General features: G+C 40.0%; 1 protein-coding gene across 2 annotated transcripts in view; it reads left to right on the forward strand.

Annotated features, from left to right (window-relative positions):
- LOC115212285 (serine/threonine-protein kinase 31) overlaps nt 1-14686 on the forward strand; it is an 83059-nt gene that overhangs the window by 9612 nt on the left and 58761 nt on the right. The window contains exons 2-6 of one of the 2 annotated variants that reach the window (XM_036503092.1): nt 6484-6572; nt 8645-8764; nt 11283-11330; nt 12159-12244; nt 14323-14420. In XM_036503092.1, coding sequence (XP_036358985.1) covers nt 6484-6572; nt 8645-8764; nt 11283-11330; nt 12159-12244; nt 14323-14420 — 441 coding nt within the window. The remainder of the gene's footprint in view (nt 1-6483; nt 6573-8644; nt 8765-11282; nt 11331-12158; nt 12245-14322; nt 14421-14686) is intronic. The other variant, XM_029781128.2, reaches the window with a different exon arrangement.

The following is a 14686-nucleotide window of genomic DNA, read 5'->3' on the forward strand; positions in this document are numbered from 1 at the left end:
TTTTTAAAAGAAAACTTAAAGGCCTTAGAGTCAATGTAGCAAAGACCAAAGTTATCTTAAGTATGAAGGCGAACTCAGCACACACACTCTCAAGTAGGTGGTCCTGCTCAATCTGTAGAAAAGGTGTAGGTAGAAACTCCATAAGATGTACCCAGTGTAAGCTATAGACACATAAGAAGTGCAACAACATCAAAGGAAAATTAACTGAGAAGATAGCTTTCGTGTGCGGCAGATGCACACCACAGATATTCAGGGGCAGTAGACACCACAGATACTCAGAAATCACATTCCAGGGGAGAAACTAGAAGTAGTTGATAGTTTCCTTCACCTAGGTGAGCAAGTTAGTAGTGGAGGTGGATGCTCAGAGAGTGTCACCACTAGAATACGAATAGCCTGGGAAAAGTTTAGAAAGCTTCTACCCCTACTGGGGACAAAGGGTATCTCACTTAGAGTGAAAGGTAGGTTGTATGACGCATGTTTACGAACTGCCATGCTTCACGGTAGTGAAACATGGGCTGTGACTGCAGAGGACATGCGTAGGTTTGAAAGAAATGAAGCTAGCATGATCCGCTGGATGTGTAATGTCTGTGCACACACGACAGAGTGTAAGCACCCTGAGAGAAATGCTGGACATAAGAAGCATTGGATGTGTCGTGCAAGAGATATGTTTGCGCTGGTATGGTCATGTACTGCGGATGGATTAGGAGAGATGTGTGGAAAAGTGCCACTCCCAAACTGTTGAAGGAATCTGGGGTAGAGGTAGACTCAGGAAGACATGGGACGAGGTGGTCAAGCATGACCTTTGAATGTTGGGCCTCACAGAGGCAATGACGAAAGACTGAGACCTCTGGAGATATGCTGTGACTGCAAAGACCCGACAAATAACGTGAGTTCATGGCTGTTTCCTGCACCAGCTTCACATAGAAGCCCCAGCCCATCCAAAGTACCTTAGATTGCAGGATGGCCTGCTGTGCTTGAGGAGACCTATTGAGTCAAGCACATTAGCATAAAGAAATCAAATGGAAATTGTAGTTATGATACCTGTGCTGGTGGCACGTAAAGAGCACCATCCGAACGTGGTGCTGCCTTGGCTGGCTTCCATGCCGGTGGCATGTAAAAAGCACACTCCAATCGTGGCCGTTGCCAACCTCCCTGGCACCTGTGCAGGTGGCACGTAAAAGCACCCTCTACGCTCACGGAGTGGTTGGCTTTAGGATGGGCATCCAGCTGTAGAAGCACTGCGAGATCAGACTGGACCTTGGTGCAGCCTCCTGGCTTCCCAGACCCCGGTTGAACCATCCAACCCATGCTAGCATGGAAAACGGACGTTAAACGATGATGATGATGATATATATATATATATATATATATATATATATAATAGTAAGAGGTAACAGTAACAGGGAAAAACTACATTTCACGAAGAAATGGAGCACAACAAGTGGTCACACTTGAAAGCAACACCTAAAGCAAGTGTCTTCTACTATAACCCACAAGCTTTCAAGTGTGACCATTTGTTCGTGAAATGTAGTTTTTCCCTGTTCGTGAAATGTAGTTTTTCCCTGTTGCAGGCCTTCGTGATGACAAGTAACCCCAAGATCATATCACTTAGACATCAGTTGATGCACCTTGCATTGTTAGCTAGAGAATTATGACTGCTCCAGACCTATACTACCCTTCCCAATAGCTTTATCAATGAGGGAGCTACAGAAGTGGGCAGTATTTTATTGTGTATGACAACCTGATTATTGGACAAAGGGCCTGCCATTTGTTTTGTGACTTCAAAAAGGTTGAATCTTGACTCACATTGGAAAGGGAAGTGGAGAAAACAATGGGGAGCAAAGAGCTCTCACTCATTCGATTTTATAGTGACAAATGCTTGTACAACATGGGGAAAACCTTAAGTAGTTTGTCCATCATTGTTGATGATGACCAAGTACATCACATGGGAGAAAAAGATGGGTGATGATGTGTCCAGCTGTGCCTGATCTGTCTGATGCATACTCAGAAGGCTTTGTTGTGAGTCAGAAACTGGTAGTCTGCTCAGGCTGAAGGCAAGGAGTTTGCTCTGGACTTGTGCAGTTTGTGCTTTCTTCATGTCCCTGCAATGTTGTTCTGTTTGTGGGAGGTGGGACCTCTGTTGGCGCAGCTTTGCCTGGCAGAGTACTCTTGTGCTTGTGTTTCCCAAGTTATCAAAGCACTTCAGTGAGGCTTCGAGTATTCTTGAAGCACTTTTTCTGTCCACTTTGCATATGCTTGCCTTCCACCTGTTTGCTGTAAAACAGTTTCTTGGGGAATTGCATGTCAGGCATTCAAACAAGGTGGCCTGCTCACCTGACTTGCACTTTCCTCAGCAGTGTATAGATGCTTGACAGTTGATATGGAAGTCTCGCAGACATAAGTAGCATGAGCCATACATCTGCTTGGTACACATTCAACTTAGTGGCCAGGCTAATGCCTCTCTTCTCACACTGATTCATATAGCCACCAGAATGTTGTGTTGCCCTTGGTGATGCATGTGTCGAATTCACAGATCTGGAAAGTGTGCTTCCGAGGTATGTGAGCAACCTTCAGCATTTCCCCTTTGACAGTTGTAGTTAGTTCCACATATGGCTTCTGCATGGCAGGCTGGCATATGACTTCTGTCTTCTGAGTACTGATTGTGAAGCCAAAGTTGTTTCAAGCAGTGGAAAAGCAGTTTATTCTCTGCTGCATCTGAGCCTTTGTTGTGACATTGTGTACACAGTTGTCTGCAAACTGTCCAGTACTTGAGCAAATGTACCATTGTAACTGATGCACCATGCTTGATGAATTTGTCTGGGCAGCTAAACTTTCCCATGATCTTCCAAAGTCTCTCATGACTGATGGTGTCAAAGTCCTTAGTTAAGTCTACAAATGTCACGTATAGATCCCTGTTCTGTTCCTGGCACTTCTCCTGAAGCTGGCATGCTACAAAGATCATGTTGAATGTCTTACAGCCCTCTCTGAAGCCATACTGACTCTCTGGTAGATGCCTGCCTTCCAACTGCTTAGTGAGGCAGTTAAGTGGAACTCATGCAAGTATCTTGCAAGCGATGCCAAGAGAGAAGTTTCTCAATGGTTGTCATAAGATTGCCTGTTTCCCTTTCTCTTGTAGAGATGGACAATAGAAGCATCCTTGAGCTCCTGAGGAACAATTTCCTGTTGCCACACAATTTGAAAGAAATTGGAAACATTCTCTATTATCAGTTTTAACAGGAAAAAATGCACAATCACTGCACATTCAAGAATACATTGCACCTCACCCTAGATATGGACACTACAAACACTTCAAATGCTAGGTTTCAATATCATTGAGGCTCTCCCCTGATGAATGAATGCATGTCCTCATAATAGCAAAGACTGTATCACAGAGTTTCGTCATCTTCAGAACCAGAAAATACTTCATTCCCTAACAACTACTAACCCATAACAATGTTCAGATGACATGCACAATGGTGTATTGTTTCAATATGTAGGAAGGTACTGCTGTTATACAGATATCCTAAATTGCAACCAGAGAAACGTCACTTGACTAACTGGTATAAAGTCATTGAGCACCCTCCCCAGTCTCTGGCCCACAGATATGCTGTTACCTCTTACTGTCTTTTCTACTGCTATTACAAAGGCTACTGTTTCTCGGGGCTAGCTGGTCTTGTACCACCTCCATTCAGGCTTTCTCAATTCATTCATCTCTCTTCTCTTGTCCCCCATATTCAGCATGTTGACCTTCAGGAATTCCTTCCTACCATATCTTACCAGTGTCAGAGAGTTTGTGTACTGTGAGCTTGACCCCTTCCTCTAAACTAGTAAATTTACTATACTGGGGAAAAAGAGGGAAGGTGATGGCCAAAACAGCGTTCATCTTATGCCTACTTAGTCAGGGCTGACCCGATGTTAAACAACAATACTTCAAGGAGGCAATACTTCAAGACAGCCATGGGCTCTATCTTTTTTTTTCACTGATTTTTAAAATATAAAACAACTAACGGGAGGGAATAATAATGGATAGTATTTTGCTGTCATGTATGAGGAGAATGAACAATGTTATAGTTTCCTACAGAGAGGGCCCATTCATAAAGATAACAAAGGCTCTTGTACTTTATTACAGAGAAGGCCTATATACAAGGATTTTTTTATAAAGAAGATCCATACCTACAAGAATGATGAAGTCTTTTCTGAGGCTGCTTTATGAAAACTTAGGAAAATTAGCAAAGTTAAAAATTATTTAATTGCAAGTTTATTTGATTGGTGTTATTAAGGGCGCTTGTTATCAAATTTATTATACCTCGAAGGAAGTTCTCATATATGAAATCTTAAATTAATTTCATTCATGCTATGGTACCTTCAGTTAAGTGAGAATAGTGTTCAACCCAAAATGTTGTAAGAGTTGTGATAATGAAACTATATAGGAAATGAGGCGAGCTGGCAGAAACGTTAGCACGCCGGGCGAAATGCTTTGCGGTATTTTGTCTGCCGTTATGTTCTGAGTTCAAATTCCGCCAAGGTCGACTTTGCTTTTCATCCTTTCAGGGTCGATAAAGTACCAGTTACGCTCTGGGGTCGATGTAATCGGCTTAAAACCCCTTGTTTGTCCCCTCTATGTTTAGCCCCTTGTGGGTAGTAAAGAAATATATATATAGGAAATGAGAAACTGCTTCACTGGGCATCTTGAACAACCAAGTAAAACATCGTCATTTAATGTCCACTTCCCATACTGGCATGGGTTGGACAGTTCAACAGGAGCTGGTGAGCCAGAGGACTGCCAGGCTCCACTGTCTGCTTTGGTATGGTTTCTGCAGTTGGATTCCATTCTTAATGCCAACCATTTTACAGAATATACTAGGTGCTTTATACATCATCATCATTGTTCGACCGTTGTTGAGACAATGGAATTTACCATGCTACGCCAGACTTTACGGTCCATCATGGCATTACGAAGGTCCTGTTGCTGGATGCCTGTATCCCTGGAGATTACATCAGGGTAGGAGAGTGTGTGCCCTCTGCTATTGCGAGTAGATGGCTTCCAGAGGAGAAGAGTAGAAATTACTTCTTTTTCAGCTCTACAACAATGTCCAACAAACTGGACTCTCCTACCTTTCACAAGAGATGACACAGGTGGTAGTTTCCCATATTTTTGTACTTTGGTTGGATGACACTTCCACAAGAGATTTTGAGCTCTCATAAGGAGGCGAGTGTAAGTTCCATCCAACCGCCTCTCAAGCTTCTTTGATAACGTCCAGGTTTCTGAGCCATATAGTAGAATTGGTTCGACTGTGGCTTTGAAGATTTCAAGTTTGAAGTCTCTACTTAGATTTGATGACCAGATCTTATGCATGTCATTACAGGCTGACCAGGCCATACCCTTTCTAGTTAGAAAGTCTTTTCCAGATGATGATATGTATGACCCAAGATATTTATAATCAGAAACCATATTTATACATGGCACTAGCATATGAGCAAGGTTACCAAGTAACTTGCAAACTAAGACTCGCCAACTGAGGGGTTGGGGTGGGGGAAAGTATTGAGGAGAGTGGCTTTGTGCCAGGTGCTGAGTAGTTAAGGTATGATAGTGAGACGGAAACGGGTATCTTGCTGTAGAGGAGATTCATGGTTACACCAGTTGAAAAAGAGAGAGGAGGGGGAGAAGATGGAGGCGAGGATGTGTTGGGGCATAAATCATTGATGTTAAATAGACATTATTTTAATTCATAAAAAAATAAAATCAGTTACATGTAATGTAATTGATACAAAGGCATTACTGTCTGTGGATGGAAGCACTCCGTCGGTCATGACGACGAGGGTTCCGGTTGATCCGATCAACGGAACAGCCTGCTCATGAAATTAACGTGTAAGTGGCTGAGCACTCCACAGACACGTTACCCTTAACGTAGTTCTCGGGGATATTCAGCGTGACACAGAGAGTGACAAGGCCGGCCCTTTGAAATACAGGTACAACAGAAACAGGAAGTAAGAGTGAGAGAAGGTTGTGGTGAAAGAGTACAGCAGGGATCACCACCATCCCTGCCGGAGCCTCGTGGAGCTTTAGGTGTTTTCGCTCAATAAACACTCACAACGCCCAGTCTGGGAATCGAAACCGTGGTCCTACGACCGTGAGTCCACTGTCTTAACCACTGGGCCATTGCGCCTCCACTACTGTCTGTATCGGTTACATGTGTTTTGTTACTGTCTGGTCTCTGACACTGAATGAAAGCGCTATTTAAATGTGAAACTTTCAGGTTAGTAAGTCATGGAAGGATTACAAGGGGCATGAACTTGGCAGTTCATTTTAGACTGATGAGATAGGTGACGGTTGACGTTCAGCTGGACTATATGTAAGTCAATATTGGCTGAAATAATCTAGGCAAAGAACTGATGATTTATTTTGAAACTTACATTTAGAAAAAAAAAAATTACAAAATGAATTATGTTTTTATCACTGATTTATACATCTTTTTCTAACAGAAAAATGTTGGTCGTCTGTTTTCTAAGTTTGGAGAAATCCAGTCCATAATGGTTAGAGATGACAACAATACCCCGGGCACTAAAATTTCGTAAGTGGTATTTTTTTTTTTTTTGTCTTCTAAGTAATATTTTACACTTAAATTTTAGGTTGTTGAAATAGAGATTGGAAATATTTTTAGGCTTAAAAATTATGACTGTTTAGTGTAGATTCTTGACAGATTCTTAATAAAATAACTACGATTACATCATATTTTAACCAGATATGTAGAGCTAAATAGTAGATTATACAAACATTTTGGAAAGATATTTGTTGAAGTAATCTATATGAAACTAATTAAAAATGTTTATATTTCAAGAAAGATAACATGTATCTGATTTAAGATACTTAACTCTTTCAGAGATCATCTTTTCAGATTCCCTGATTTTGGTCCTTTTGTTTTTGTTATTTAAAGCATCAGTATATAATTCGGGCCTAGAATCTACTAATAGATGTATTTACAGGAGCTATAATGATGTTCAAAACTTAGATATAACAAGCCAACACCAATGTCCTCTCAACGATTAGCCAGAGAGGATTTTTAAAATGAGAATATCTGAAATAAACTTGACTGCTCTCACAAACAAGAATACTAAAAATGACCCCAACCCCTCTCAAAAATTAAGTAAAAAACAGAAAAATAATCCAGAATCCTTGTCCGGTACCCGATCAATCCCCAAATCTAATCAGTTTGTGCCAGTCACGAGGACAAACAACCCTGAAAGTTTCATCCAAATCCATCCAATGGTTCTTGAGATATCTTGTCCACAGACAAAAGAAACAAACAAATGTGACTGAAAACAATACCTCCGCCTTAGCTAAGGTGGAGGTAATAAGCAATAACAAATAAATTCTAGGTAACTAGGCATTGTGGATAGTTGCTAGGGCATGTTTTTGCGATATGTGCAGAATCTTCAACTGATCAACTGTCTGTCATAAGCGCAACATGGGTCATAATTCTACATAGCCTGTTATTCCAGATCAGTGATGAATGAATCTGTGGCGGAGGCGCAATGGCCCAGTGGTTAGGGCAGAGGACTCGTGGTCATAGGATCGCGGTTTCGATTCCCAGACCGGGCGTTGTGAGTGTTTATTGAGCGAAAACACCTAAAAGCTCCACGAGGCTCCGGCAGGGGATGGTGGTGATCCCTGCTGTACTCTTTCACCACAACTTTCTCTCACTCTTACTTCCTGTTTCTGTTGTACCTGTATTTCAAGGGGCCGGCCTTGTCACTCTCTGTGTCACACTGAATCTCCTCGAGAACTACGTTAAGGGTACATTTGTCTGTGGAGTGCTCAGCCACTTACACGTTAATTTCATGAGCAGGCTGTTCCGTTGATTCGGATCAACCAGAAACCCTCGTCGTCGTAACCGACGGAGTGCTTCCTAAAAAATGAATCTGTGATAAACAAAGGCTATGTGCATTAAGAATTATTAACTAAGTGGAATATTAACCAACTGGTGATGAGTTAAGCAAGAAACTGAAGGGTTTATTTGAACATTCAAGAAGTTGTTGTTGTTTCAGTATTCATCATCATCATCGTTCAACGTCCGTTCTCCATGCTAGCATGGGTTGGACGGTTCGACAGGGGTCTGGGAAGCCAGGGCTGCACCAGGCTCCAGTCTGATCTGGCAGTGTTTCTACAGCTGGATGCCCTTCCTAACGCCAACCACTCTGCGAGTGTAGTGGGTGCTTTTTACGTGCCACCTGCACAGGTGCCGGGGGGGGGGCGTCTGGCATCGGCCACGATCGGTTGGTGCTTTTAACGTGCCACCGGCACAGAAGCCAGTCGAGGCGACGCTGATGAATTAGAAATTGTGGCTCTTTACTGTGCTAATTAACTACTTGCATTAATAAACTATTTATAATTTATATGACTATGTGTGTATATTATGAATATAAGGAGTTTTGAATTCCCCTGTTATTGACTATATTGCTGCTAATAGCTAAGGTAGCAAGAAGAAGCAAGTAGGCTTATGATAATATTTAGTGCCTGTATTTTAACTTTGAGAAATCACAAATTTCAAAAAATAAAAACAATGTATTTTATATGTTTTTCATATATTCTAATCCTATTTTCTATAATTTGTCTTCAGTTTTCCACATTTATGATTTCTTTTAGCTATGTTCGCTTTTATTGTGATGAAGATTCCAAGAAAGCTGTAGATGAATGTAATGGCTGTGATGTTGATGGAAACACCATTGTAGTAAGACGTACAGGAAAAAATGATAAAAGACACAGGTGAATACAATAAAATTATTAGTGTTTTTCCCTTCTGAACTATTAAGGTACTGTAAGCTAACTGCATTTCATCATCACCTTTGCTATCTTCATTTTATGTCTGTTTTTGTATGCTTACACATGGACAGATCTTCTCAAGCACTGTCTCACTTCTTGTAATCACTCCTTGTATCTTTGTTAGATTGAGCATCCTGAAGTCATCTTTCATCTCTTGTCTTCCTCATTGTTCCTTTCCTGCAGTTTCCTTCTACTTGAGACTGCTTTACTTGAATGTCTGTACCAATGCAGTTTTCTCTTTGGCATGCTGCATCTGACTCTTCTTATACTTAGGTTTCTCTCAGCTCATTTGTACTGTATTACTCATACACATTTACATTATACATCTGGCCTCCGTGCTGTGGGCACGTAACAAACACCATCCGATCGTGGCCGTGCCAGCCTCGCCTGGCCTCCGTGCCACGTAACAAACACCATCCGAGCGTGGCCGTTCGCCAGCCTCGTCTGGCACCTGTGTCGGTGGCACATAAAAAGCACCCACTACACTCACGGAGTGGTTGGCGTTAGGAAGGGCATCCAGCTGTAGAAACACTGCCAGATCTGACTGGCCTGGTGCAGCCTTCGGGCTTCCCAGACCCCAGTTGAACCGTTCAACCCATGCTAGCATGGAAAGCGGACGTTAAATGATGATGATGATGATCTAATGAAGCAAGCTTCTCTCAATTCTTTCAAACCTTCACACATCCTCCATATTTAATGCACATTTTGCTACTGTGCAATATTGCATTGGTACACAAGCATCAATATGTCCTTCACTCAGAGAGTGAATCCTGTATTAACAGAAGTGATAGCTCCCTGAATTTTTTCCATACCATTCTTATTCTGGCTATTCTTTTGGAACATCTACATTTACTATCTGCTCAGTCACCTAACCAACCTGTGATTCTACTATACTTTGTGCACTATAGTTTACATTAGGTACACCATTTGAAATTCTTACCTTCCCATTTTTTGCATATCAAAGGGATTTAAGTTCTGTCTTTCCAGTGATTAAAGCATTGATTCTAGGTTTTACTTTCACACATGAAATTGCTTCTAAATCTTCAACAGATTCAGCTATAAATACTAGATCAGCAGCATACAGCATATAGGAGGAATTCTTATATACAGCTGATCTTAAATTCCCTTGTAATGGTTTGAAGAACTACAATAAACAGAAGGTGGCTGAGAACCAAGCACAGATGGCTATCTATCTAAATTCCTTGCTGAAATCTGCTGATAGCATACATGGAAAAAGCTTAAAAGCCATGTCACTCAAACCTAGCTTTCTAGTGACCATTAAATTACAGACCCTGGTACTCTGTCAAAGCCTTTTTTAAGGTCATGAATACTAAGTATTGTGGCTTTGTCTTAGCTAAGATCTTTTGTAGTTGTATCACTAGGAATACAGCCTTGGTTGTAAATTGTCCTGACATAAACCCAAATTGCATCTCATCTAATTTAATTTTCTTAATTCTGCTAAAACTCTTTTGGAACCGGTTACTTTCAAAACCTGTCCCATCAGTTTGATGCTTCTTTGTTGAGTGTCTTCTTTGCCCTAGTATAGCAGTTGATGCTGCTGCTGCTGTCCTAGTTATTGAGTATGACTCCTCCCTTCTATCTGATTGACTATGTAAATGACTAACATGTGTCCTACTTTGCAGAATATCTTTCACTTCTCAATGGCTATTCCTGATCGTTCAGTTGCTTTCCCTGTTTTCATGTCTTTGTGTTTTATTACATATACTCTTTTACTCTTTTACTTGTTTCAGTCATTTGACTGCGGCCATGCTGGAGCACCACCTTTAGTCGAGCAAATTGACCCCGGGACTTATTCTTTGTAAGCCCAGTACTTATTCTATCGGTCTCTTTTGCCGAACCGCTAAGTGACGGGGACATAAACACACCAGCATCGGTTGTCAGGCAATGCTAGGGGGACAAACACAGACACACAAACACACACACATATATATATATATATATATATATATATATATATATATATATATATACATATATACGACAGGCTTCTTTCAGTTTCCGTCTACCAAATCCACTCACAAGGCATTGGTCGGCCCGGGGCTATAGCAGAAGACACTTGCCCAAGATGCCACGCAGTGGGACTGAACCCGGAACCATGTGGTTGGTTAGCAAGCTACTTACCACACAGCCACTCCTATCTGTCAACTTTAATTGCTGGTCTCCTTGTTGGATCTCCTTCCTCTTTTTCCCATTCTTAAAATTCAGAAGCTTCTCAATAACATTTCCATGTCTCTTTCTTCTTGGTGTCAGTGATGGTAAATGCACTGTTATCATTCCAAGTATAGATTTCATCAACAATTTCTTGCTTTTTACTGTCAGCTCCTCTCCATTCTATGTATACATAGTATTTAGTATCTCCTGTAGCAACTTTGCTTGCGGCAGGTCACCTCATAGAAATCTCCCAGTTGTATGTTATGTTATCACTCTTTTTCTCCCACAGCTTATCACAAATGTCAACTAAAGCTTCTTTAAACCAAAGTCTGGTCAGGTAATCTGTCAGCTTCTGTACCATCCTTCTCATGATTGTCTTATTTCAATTAGTCTATTTAGTTCTTATCTTGAAGTTGCTGATCATTTATTTATATTAATCGGTACATTCTTCACAAGGGGAAAGACTTAGTATTTACATCATCAATTAATGTCCTTTTTACCATGCTGGCATGGGTTAAACAGTTTGACAGGAACTGATGAGCTAGAAGGCTGTGCTAGCTTCAACATCTGTGTTGGTATAGTTTCTATAGCTGGATGCCCTTCCTAATGTCAATCACTTCAGTGAGTGGAGAAAACATTCTCTCTTATGATAAAGGGTGTAAAAACACCATATCTGTCTCATACTTCCCCTGTTGGATTCCCAGATGCGATTCTAACTTTTTAGCCATTATCAATGGGAAATACTGAATAGAGGCAACTCTGGACAGACTTAATTAAAGCTGTAGCTTTAGCTAAAACACAGTCAGCAGCATTGACTGATGGGCTTCTTTCAGTTTCTGTCTATCAAATCCACTTAGAAGCTTTGGTCAGCCCGAGGCTATAGTAAAAGACACTTGCCCAAAGTGCTGCACAGTGGGACTGAACCTGAGACAAGATGGTTGGGAAGCAAGCTTCTTCCCCACACAACCATATCGGTGCATACACACAAATGCATGCATGCATGTATTCAATCCATGTCAGTTTTTAATGGGTTAAAATGAAAATTAATTATTGGGGTTTGTCTAAATATATGTAATTCTGATACAAATATCTATGATTTAAATATTTTATAATCAAAATATTTCCAAAGTACGCTATTAATACATAAAATCTTTCTTTTTTTTAGAAAACCTGGAGAGAAATTCCAATCTGTTGTAGGAATGAAGCCAGAGAAAAAAAATGATAGAATTTCAAACAGAGGACCAGATATAGGTAAAAGGATTTATGTTTGAGTTATTTTATATCTTCTTGTAGATTCCAGTGCCATGTTTGGATTACAAATTATAGGGGAAAATGCAATTTACGAAATTGTTCCTTAAAACTCTAAATTTTGTCTGTCAACATTTTCACAGGATGTTTTCTTTCATATTTTTATAGCTGAAACATTTTGCTAATTATTATAAAAAGATAACAAATAAATAGATAATATTTGTACTTAATTAACTGTATTCATAATTTTCATAGAATTTAGAAATAACGAGAGACAATAGCCTATTTACAATAGGCTAGTGTCTCTTGATAAATGGAATTTTAGTGTGAATAACCTTTATGGAAGGTGTTATGTACATTTTTAATAATAATTACATTTATTATATTGCAGTAATTAACACTATTTTTTAAACATGATACTGTAATTAAAGGTATTTCTGTATACTACAGTAATTAAGGGTATTTCTGTATAATAGAGTGATTAAAGGCATTTGTGGGTAATAGAGCAATTAAAGATATTTTTATATATTACACTGCTTAACCCGTTAGCATTTAAATCAGCCATATCTGACCCAAATATTCTACATGATTTATGTTCAAATCAGCTACATTCCATCCCTGACACCTACCCTACAATGTCATTTTAAAAATATGCAATCATATCAAAATTTTGAAGCTACAGTAGTATAATGCATGATCATTCAAAACGTGAATAAATAGGCATTACATTTGATAGAGTTATCTGAATGCTGAAAGGTTATGGATTTATGCTTATATTACAATGATTACGGTTATTTGTATATAACACTGAAATTAAGAGCATTTGTATATAATACGATTATTAAGGGTATCTGTGTGTAATAGAAGTTTTAAAATACTACACATGAGTGGCGCAGGAGTGGCTGTGTGGTAAGTAGCTTACTAACCAACCACATGGTTCTGGATTCAGTCCCACTGCGTGGCATCTTGGGCAAGTGTCTTCTGCTATAGCCCCGGGCCGACCAATGCCTTGTGAGTGGATTTGGTAGACGGAAACTGAAAGAAGCCTGTCGTATATATGTATATATATATATATATATATATATATATATATATATATATATATATGTGTGTGTGTGTTTGTGTGTCTGTGTTTGTCCCCCTAGCATTGCTTGACAACCGATGCTAGTGTGTTTACGTCCCCGTCACTTAGCGGTTTGGCAAAAGAGACTGATAGAATAAGTACTGGGCTTACAAAGAATAAGTCCCGGGGTTGATTTGATCGACTAAAGGCGGTGCTCCAGCATGGCCGCAGTCAAAATGACTGAAACAAGTAAAAAAAGTAAAGAGTAAAAGAGTATGAAAATTAAGACCATAGTGGAGAATATATTTTGTTGTTGATGGCAAAAATGTAGAGATATTATAACTGAAGACTAAGTAGTTGTTCTAGGGTTTGGGTTTATGTTATATGTTTACATATGGAGGCGCAATGGCCCAATGGTTAGGGCAGTGGACTCGCGGTTGTAGGATCGCAGTTTCGATTCCCAGACCGGGCATTGTGAGTGTTTATTGAGCGAAGATACCTAAAACTCCACAAGGCTCCGGCAGGGGGTGGTGGCGAACCCTGCTGTACTCTTTCACCACAACTTTCTCTCACACTTTCTTTCTGTTTCTGTTGTACCTGTATTTCAAAGGGCCAGCCTTGTCACACTCTGTGTCATGCTGAATCTCCTCGAGAATTATGTTAAGGGTACACATGTCCGTGGAGTGCTCAGCCACTTGCACGTTAATTTCACGAGCAAGCTGTTCCGTTGATCGGATCAACTGGGACCCTCGTTGTCATAACTAACAGAGTGCCATAATAAATAATATGTTTACAAGCATAAGTTATAATTTCACAGGTGTGGCAATGTAAATAGAATCCCAATTATATTGATAGATGTACATTATTTGTAGACGGGGGAAAATGTAGAAGTGTAATTTTATATTTATACCAGTTGAAACCCTTATCCAGTTGATAGGTATTTGGATATTAATGTGTGTTAGAAATGCATGATTGTTGTTTTATTTATATGAAGTGTATCAATGACCCTTTTGTATAGTTCCATATGAAGATCGACCAAATCGGCACACAGGAACCATTAGGCCAGATGGAAAGACTTCACGATGTGGCCAGTCATCACCAGAAGATCCTGCTGATGTAAGACTACTATTTCCATATGTTACAAAATTAGAAAAGCTGAGTTTTTCAATTCTCCATGTCAGCATGGACGGAATGTTTTTTTCTTTTGTTTCATTTTTCCATGTCAACATTGGACAGAATGGTTTTTGAAAAATGCAACAGATATTTAGTAATTGGCTATATGATTTTGCTGTCATAGCTTGTGATTTCAGTGGATAATGTTGGACAACACCTTGGTGGCTACTTTGATGTACATGCAGGCTATCATTACGGTACATGGAATT

Source organism: Octopus sinensis, linkage group LG5 (assembly GCF_006345805.1).
Source record: "Octopus sinensis linkage group LG5, ASM634580v1, whole genome shotgun sequence".
NCBI classification, from domain to species: Eukaryota; Metazoa; Mollusca; class Cephalopoda; order Octopoda; family Octopodidae; genus Octopus; species Octopus sinensis.